The sequence below is a fragment of the Cyprinodon tularosa genome, unplaced genomic scaffold (assembly GCF_016077235.1).
Source record: "Cyprinodon tularosa strain WSP-4 unplaced genomic scaffold, ASM1607723v1 ctg572, whole genome shotgun sequence".
In the NCBI taxonomy this organism is placed as follows: Eukaryota; Metazoa; Chordata; class Actinopteri; order Cyprinodontiformes; family Cyprinodontidae; genus Cyprinodon; species Cyprinodon tularosa.
The window spans coordinates 590,666-599,657 of record NW_024039310.1 but is presented as its reverse complement, the minus strand read 5'-3'; the positions used below and the strand labels follow the sequence as shown (position 1 = coordinate 599,657).

The 8,992-nt window shown below is 41.8% G+C and overlaps 1 protein-coding gene and 1 non-coding gene across 2 annotated transcripts; both read right to left on the bottom strand.

Annotated features, from left to right (window-relative positions):
- Positions 1-5,480: 5,480 nt before the first annotated feature.
- On the bottom strand, positions 5,481-5,553 carry trnak-cuu. The gene has a single exon. It is a non-coding gene; the product is annotated as a tRNA-Lys (tRNA).
- A 1,136-nt stretch (positions 5,554-6,689) lies between these two features.
- Positions 6,690-8,421, bottom strand: LOC119797163 (piggyBac transposable element-derived protein 4-like). Its single transcript, XM_038306121.1, has one exon. The coding sequence runs from the start codon at positions 8,419-8,421 to the stop codon at positions 6,727-6,729; it is 1,695 nt and encodes a 564-aa protein (XP_038162049.1). The 3' UTR covers positions 6,690-6,726.
- Positions 8,422-8,992: the final 571 nt, after the last annotated feature.

Genomic DNA, 8,992 nt, shown 5'->3' with positions numbered 1-8,992 from the left:
TTTAAACCCTACCGTAATTCCGAAGACATTGTGTGGGTCCAGACGTTTCAGCCTACAAACTGACCAAAAATGGTGACTGTAGCTCCAAATATGTGGCCGTGAGGCAAGAACAAAATGTTTTATCTTAAAAAAACGACAGCCTGCTTCACTGCAGCAGGCTGCTGCAGAAGCTAACTGTCAGCTAGCTTCCAGGTGCTTAGCCTCCGAACAAACGACTGCTGAGCAAAAACCGTAAAAGGTATTTGAAAAATTCTTTCAGTGAAAGCAACATCTATCCTTTGTCTCAGACTGGGGTAACTTTCATGTCTGTAGGTCTTTCACAACCCAAAACGAAGCACAAACAAAATGGCTGATCCCACCTGCTCCTCCCTTTGTTTTAACTGCAGCATCACACTCTCACTCACCTTTAAGCTGCTAAAGCACCCCTCCGAACAAACGACTGCTGAGTAAAAACCGTAAAAGGTATCTGAAAAATTATTTTTATCTAAGCAACAGCTATATCTTGTCTTCAATTGGAGTAACTTTCATGGCTGTAGGTCATCTACAACCTGAATGGGAAGAGAAAGAAAAAGAAAAAACGTTTCATCACACCTGAGCTTCTAATTGAGCTAGCTGCAGCAGGACCCTCTCACCCAGCTTTCTGGTGCTTAAAATGTCCTCCGAACAAACGACTGCTGAGCAAAAACCGTATGAGTTATTCAAAAAATTTCTTCACCGTGAGCGTCAGCCATCCTTCGACTCCAACTATGCCAACTTTGGTGTATGTGTGTCTTTCAGAAAAATATTTATGACGAGTTTAAAACACATACTGTCAATCGTTTTTCTCCCCACTGCTGCTCCAAAACCAATGAAAAACGGCTCTGATTTTCATCGACTTTAGGTCGGTCTGGAGGGTTTTTAAGGAAAAGTATTAATCCTACCGTAATTCCGAAGACATTGTGTGGGTCCAGAGATTTCAGTCTACAAACTGACCAAAAATGGTGACTCTAGCTATAAATATGTGGCCGTGAGGGCGAGTTTAAAATGTTTTTTGGTCTTAAAAAAACGGCTGCCTCACACTCTAAATTTTCAGTTGCTCCACTCTAGAAGGCTGGATTTTGCTAAAACTTTGTGGCGCTTGAGGTCTGATTATACAAAAACCGTAGCAGTTATCAACATACCGTCTTCAGTTTTAAATAGACGAAGGATTTATCTACAAACTGAGCTTTAAACTGTTTTTCTACATGAATGTATGCCGACACAGTGAAGTGCTGTTTTTTATGCTTTTTTTTCCTCTCCCCATTCATTTCCTATGGGATTTTTTTTGCGACGTTTTCGCTAATAATTCGCGAACCTTCGGACTAATGAGAAAGTTTTATACAAGCACGCATCGCACCATTGGTCCCGACGCGTGTGCCAACTTTGGACCCGATCCGACGAATGGTGCGTGACTAGTTACGCGCCGAAGTTTTTGGTGGCGAGGAGAACTATAAGCTATAATAAAAACTAGAAAATTTCTAAAGAAATTTTGAGGGGGGCCACCTACTGCCCGTCTGGGTAACTGGGCCAATACGGCCCTGGCAAGTGACATTGGGGCTCCCCAGACCAACTGCTTACGCCTTTGAGGGCTGCTGAGGGAAGGAAAAAGGGCGAGGTCATGGGCAAAGAGAGCTGTGTGCGACTTGTGCTGAAATCTGGGAAATAGACGTGCACAGCATATGATGCACAAGGGTAATATGGGTTGTCCATATTGAACCGCAGTGGGTAAAGCGCCAATGGCGGGCTCCGCCCGCCTGCTAGGAGCCCTTGCAGCGATGAAAAAAATCACCAATGGCGGGCTCCGCCCGCCTGCTAAGAGCCATTGCAGTGATAAAATCACCTTTGGCGGGCTCCGCCCGCATGCTAAGAGCCATTGCAGTGATGAAATTACAAATGGCTATGAGCAATATGCCAGAATGTATGAGTGTGTATAAGGAAGAGGCTTTTATTCTGTAGAGTCCCTGTAGTGTTATTTTGAAAGTCTATCATGGATGTGCATCAAAAGATGGGTCATGCCCAGCAGTGATATAGAATCCATTTCCAAATGTTAAATCACTGGTTTTCCATGTTATTAGGTGAATAGCTGCTGTATTACAGAGTAAATGGGAGACTTTTATTGTGAAATTTGCTCTGGGGTGTGTTTTGAAAAGGTCACTAGAGTCTAATAAAAACAACCTGGAAGAGTTTGGGTCATAATGTTGAGCCATTTGCATCAATTATTGCATTAGTATAATCTAGAGGCTTTTATTTTGTAGGGTTCCTGGAGTCTTATTTTGAAAGTCCAACACAGTTGTGTTTAGAGAAAATGTTAAGACCCAGCAATGATAGTTGATGACTTTCCAGTCGTTAAATCACTCTTTTTCTATGTTATTAGGGCAGTAGATGAAGCGGAAAGGGAGGCTTTTATTTTGAAATCTGCCATAGGGTGTGTTTAAAACAGTATTCTAGAGTCTATTCTCTAAAATGGGGTTGAGTTTGGGTCATAATGTTGAGCCATATAGGGCAATAAATATATGTAAAAAATATAGAGGCTTTTATTTTGTAGGGTCCCTGGAGTCTTATTTTGAAAGTCTATCAGTGTTGAGTGGCAAGGGAAGTGTCATGGACAGCAGTCATATAGTATCCATTTCCCAATGTTAAATCAGTGCTTTCACCCTCCATTAGATTAATATGTGCTGTTTAAAACAGCAGAGGTAAAATCTCTTTGAAGCACGGTTACCTTGACAACGCTTAACGAGCCTGTCAGTGACAGAGAGAAAAGCGCAGCACTATGGTTCCTTAGCTCTCAGGCTTTTTTGAATGGCAGGAACAGCTCCGAACAAACGACTGCTGAGCAAAAACCGTATGAGTTATTCAAAAAATTTCTTCACCGTGAGCATCAGCAATCCTTCGACTCCAACTATGCCAACTTTGGTGTATGTGTGTCATTCAGAAAAATATTTATGACGAGTTGAAAACACATAGAGTTGTTCGTTTTTCTCCCCTCTTCTGCTCCAAAACCAATGGAAAAATGCTCTGATTGTCATCGACTTTAGGTCGGTCTGGAGGGTTTTTAAGGAAAAGTATTAATCCTACTGTAATTCCGAAGACATTGTGTGAGTCCAGAGGTTTCAGCCTACAAACTGACCAAAAATGGTGACTGTAGCTCCAAATATGTGGCCGTGAGGCAAGAACAAAATGTTTTATCTTAAAAAAACGACAGCCTGCTTCACTGCAGCAGGCTGCTGCAGAAGCTAACTGTCAGCTAGCTTCCAGGTGCTTAGCCTCCGAACAAACGACTGCTGAGCAAAAACCGTAAAAGGTATTTGAAAAATTCTTTCAGTGAAAGAAACATCTATCCTTTGTCTCAGACTGGGGTAACTTTCATGTCTGTAGGTCTTTCACAACCCAAAACGAAGCACAAACAAAATGGCTGACCCCACCTGCTCCTCCCTTTGTTTTAACTGCAGCATCACACTCTCACTCACCTTTAAGCTGCTAAAGCACCCCTCCGAACAAACGACTGCTGAGTAAAAACCGTAAAAGGTATCTGAAAAATTATTTTTATCTAAGCAACAGCTATATCTTGTCTTCAATTGGAGTAACTTTCATGGCTGTAGGTCATCTACAACCTGAATGGGAAGAGAAAGAAAAAGAAAAAACGGTTCATCACACCAGAGCTTCTAATTGAGCTAGCTGCAGCAGGACAGTCTCACCCAGCTTTCTGGTGCTTAAAATGTCCTCCGAACAAACGACTGCTGAGCAAAAACCTTGTGTGGGTCCAGAGATTTCAGTCTACAAACTGACCAAAAATGGTGACTCTAGCTATAAATATGTGGCCGTGAGGGCGAGTTTAAAATGTTTTTTGGTCTTAAAAAAACGGCTGCCTCACACTCTAAATTTTCAGTTGCTCCACTCTAGAAGGCTGGATTTTGCTAAAACTTTGTGGCGCTTGAGGTCTGATTATACAAAAACCGTAGCAGTTATCAACATACCGTCTTCAGTTTTAAATAGACGAAGGATTTATCTACAAACTGAGCTTTAAACTGTTTTTGTACATGAATGTATGCCGACACAGTGAAGTGCTGTTTTTTATGCTTTTTTTTCCTCTCCCCATTCATTTCCTATGGGATTTTTTTTGCGACGTTTTTGCTAATAATTCGCGAACCTTCGGACTAATGAGAAAGTTTTATACAAGCACGCATCGCACCATTGGTCTCGACGCGTGTGCCAACTTTGGACCCGATCCGACGAATGGTGCGTGACTAGTTACGCGCCGAAGTTTTTGGTGGCGAGGAGAACTATAAGCTATAATAAAAATAATACGCGGAATAAATATGTGAGATAGTAGTAGGTGGGCCATGCCTTCGGCATGTGGCCCCCCTAATAATACGCGGAATAAATATGTGAGATAGTAGTAGGTGGGCCATGCCTTCGGCATGTGGCCCCCCTAATAATACGCGGAATAAATATGTGAGATAGTAGTAGGTGGGCCATGCCTTCGGCATGTGGCCCCCCTAATAAATATGTGAGATAGTAGTAGGTGGGCCATGCCTTCGGCATGTGGCCCCCCTAATAATAATAATAATACGCGGAATAAATATGTGCAATAGTAATAGGTGGGCCATGCCTTCGGCATGTGGCCCCCCTAATAATACGCGGAATAAATATGTGCAATAGTAGTAGGTGGGCCATGCCTTCGGCATGTGGCCCCCCTAATAATAAGCTATAATAATACGCGGAATAAATATGTGAGATAGTAGTAGGTGGGCCATGCCTTCGGCATGTGGCCCCCCTAATTACATATCTTTATTCCATCACAACAAAAATAATGGTCCTAGCTTTCTTTCTCAATAGGTGAATATAGTTCAAAGCTCTTTTTGATGATCAGCCTTCCAAATATCTTCATCCAATGTGTTGGACCATTGCTCTTAATTGAAAAGGTGTTTCTCTTTCTATTCTACTAACACAATAAGGAACATAAATAAATAAACATAAATAAATTACATCTATTTGTTGTGTTTCTAATGAAAACGATTGGTGTCGATTAGAGAAAAGATGCAATGTCAAGGGTGAAATTTGAACCCAAGCCTCCTAACGGAGACCAGAAACCTCTAAGCAGGTAAAGATTGATTCCTTGAGTCTGGCGCCTTGGACCACTCTTCCATTCTGACTCTACATTTGTGAATCACAATGCATAATATGATTAGATAACTCAAAATTCTATGAAATTTGGCGAATTATTAAATGCACAGCTTGGCAGTATTGCAAAAGCAGCCTGTGGTTGAGCAAGCACCAAGGACAATGTGATGCTATTGATCAAGAGTTTTGCACAAAACCAGCAGCTGTTCCACAAAGTTGGCTCTGTAATACAAGTGCATATATGCAGTCATTGAGTGGGACGACAAGACTGCTATTGTCAACATATCAAAACTGATTGCCCTACATAGCACGACACTTGCAAAGTCAGTAAAGATTTGAAACACCTAACATGGGACTCGAACCCATGACCCTGAGATTAAGAGTCTCATGCTCTGCCGACTGAGCTAGTCAGGCTCAGTTTCCTGTTTTCGGGGGTGCTTTTAGATAACCGGGAATTATAATATTGTTCGAAACGTAACACAGAGAGGAAATGTGATTAACTAGATGATGATGGATGGATGGATGGATGGATGGATGGATGGATGGATGGATGGATGGATAGATAGATAGATAGATAGATAGATAGATAGATAGATAGATAGATAGATAGATAGATAGATAGATAGATGATTTTCATCACCTTCTGAGTCAAAGTTAAACAAACTTTTTGACAAGTATATCATGTCAAAGACCCTTTACTACGCAGACATTTTAGAGTTCCCTTTAAAGGCAAGGTATGGCAAATTACATATCTTTATTCCATCACAACAAAAATAATGGTCCTAGCTTTCTTTCTCAATAGGTGAATATAGTTCAAAGCTCTTTTTGATGATCAGCCTTCCAAATATCTTCATCCAATGTGTTGGACCATTGCTCTTAACCCTCCTATCGTCCTCAAATATAGTAACAAATTTGGTCCTTGGGGTCAATTTGACCCCAGGGATATTTACCTGCAGAAAATGATTTACAGAATATTGTTGACCAAGTTTTTGTGACAGGCACTTTGTTTATTTGTTGAATACATAAATAACCCCTTGAAAATCAGTGAGTTGACCTTCCCTCTAGCGCCACCATCAGGCCAAACCTTTAAATGAAAATGAGTTTATTTTGATTTTTTTATACAAATCTTCTCAAATTTACAGGTTTTGAGCACATTCATGACTCTCACCAAATGAACCATATTGATTAATGTTGGTGACTCCCCCTTTCCTCTCATAAACATATTTATTTACTTATTTTTATCTATTTTGTTGTAATATATTTGTTGCTAGTTACTGTAGGATCTTACTCACCCCTCCTCTTTTGTTATCCGGGCTTGGGACCGGCAGTGGCAGAGTTATAGAGTTTTTTTTGTTTGGTTTTGGTTTTTTATGATTTTTTTTGGTTGTTTTTTCTGTTTTTTTTTTTTTTTTTATTCATTTGTGTGACAGAAAATGGATAATGAGAACATGTCACGTAGTAGTTAGAACATGGAACAGTTTTTAGAGAGAAACAACATGAAAATCCATCCATTTTGAACAGTGTGACAATGTCAGTAGCTAAAACGTGGAACAGTTCATGCCACAGTAGCTAAGCGTTTAGTCTGCACTACTGTACACAGGATGTGCAGAGTGTGTGTGCATGCTCCTTGCAGACATACTTTTTGCATTTTGAACAGGTCATGCTGGTCTTGCAGTCGTTTCGGGTGGGACAGACCTGACACCTGCCACGTTTCTTGCCTGCAGTTTGTGCCACTGGGGGAGTTGGGGTGTTTTTCTCCCTCTGTATGTCCCTCACAATAGCTGCAGCAACTGGTGATGCTCTTGGAAGGCTCTGTCTTCTCTCAATTTGAGGCCTGACCAGTGCATTGCCAAGCTCCTCCAGGAAAAGCCTCCTTCGGCTGAGTTTTCCCCTATTCCAGTCTTTGTTTATCTCACACCAAATCACGAACGCATTATATGCACTCACATCAATGATGTGGAAGAAGATGACAAGGGGCCAACGGGCAGTCATGCGTCGACAGCTGTATGTGGCTGTGACCTTGTCTAAATTGTCCACCCCTCCCTTTGTTTTATTGTAGTCCAGCACCATTTGTGGCTTTTTGTCTTCTCTGCTGCTCAGGGCAGCATCTTTGTGCATGGTGCTGAGCAGCAGGACATTTTTCCCTTTCTTGGGACAGTAGGAGACCAGAGTTGCTTTCTCAGTGAAGGCAAACATGGAAGATGTTACCTTCCTGCTCTTGACAGAAAGGAGTTCAGAGGGAAGCTCTGGCTTGTTCTTTCTCACCGTCCCCAACATCGTAACCTGCCTTTTGAGCAGTTCCTCACCCAGGGCGTAAGACGTGAAAAAATTATCACATGTAATATTATGCCCATGCAGTCCTTCAGCCATATCAAGCACAACCCTTGTGCCCTGATTTTTTTCTGGTGCTTCGCCACGAGATTTGCCCGTGTACACCTGCATGTTCCAGGCAAAGCTGGACTGTGCATCACATGCTGCCCATATTTTGATGCCATATTTAGCAGGTTTGCTAGGCATATACTGTCTGAATGGGCAGCGCCCACGAAACGCAACCAGGCACTCATCGACAGTCACGTGAGCTCCTGGATTATAAAGCAGGGGTAAACGCTGCACCCACTTGTCCCACACATCCCTTACTGCAGCAAGTTTGTCACGTTCTCGACGGCCCTGCCTTGTTTGTTTGTCATCAAAGCGTATGACACGAGACAAAATGTGGAATGCCTTCAGAGACATGGTGGCTGGAAATATTGCCCTTCCAGTCTCAGCATTCCAAAGACTTGCTGTTGCTTCACCTTTTGACTTATAAACTCCTGCCAAAATTAGCAAGCCAATGTAGGCTTCCAAGTCAACTACATCCAAGTCTTTCCAACTGTCCCCATAAACACGCTTTCCCTCTAAATTTGTCATCCCAAGCACAATATTTTTAATTGATGGTGTTATGAAGAGCTTGAATGATGACTTGATGTCATCAACATGGCTGACTGCATATCTGGTGGGTCCTGGAACCATTTTGATTATATTACTTGCGCTATGTCTACCCTGCTGTTTCAGTGGGGAAAGGGACCATATTATTTTTCCATTTTTGGAAGAAACTGTGTCTGCTGGTGGTTGAGGGACAACAGGAGGGTCAACACTCTCATTCTCATCAGATGAGAATTCCTCAAAATCAGGGTCCTCCTCAACACAATCCTCAGTCTCAGAGACAGTCTCCTCTAAGTCACTTTCACTGTCAAAGAGCTGCTCCAAAACCTCTTTGACAGTAAACCTTATTCCAGAAGACATTTTCAAAGAGAGAGTGTGCAGATTGCAGTATACTCAGAGCACAGTGAGGAATGATTTGGATAGAGGACTGTAGTGCAAGCTTATGTTTGCTCCTCCCTGATTTGGCATGAACTACCAATGGCGTTGTAGGAATAACCCGCCCTTCACAAGGCGGGAAAAATCAGTTCTACTTTGGCAGGTGTGAGTTCAGAAGTTCACACAGATCCCCAGATGTCTCAGTTCAAATGTATCAACTAAAATGTATCAACTCTGCACCTGCAGGTGTGGTCATGTTAGGTCACTGACAAGTTTTAGCAGCTAAAACAGCTTGGGGTCAAATTGACCCCAGAGGATAACCAATGCGTGTAATATGTGTTCAGCACATTAAAAAAATAACATCACAAAAATTTTATGCTTTACCAGTTGTCCCCATCAAATTAGGAAAAGTCATGAAATATGAAGCAAAAAAAAAAAAGTTAACTACTATTTTTTGAATGATAAACATTGAATGGGGTCAAATTGACCCCAAGGACGACAGGAGGGTTAATTGAAAAGGTGTTTCTCTTTCTATTCTACTAACACAATAAGGAAC

Bases quoted from the DNA above. Each gene is read 5' to 3' on its own strand.
- LOC119797163 (XM_038306121.1), bottom strand. From the start codon at position 8,421: ATGTCTTCTGGAATAAGGTTTACTGTCAAAGAGGTTTTGGAGCAGCTC.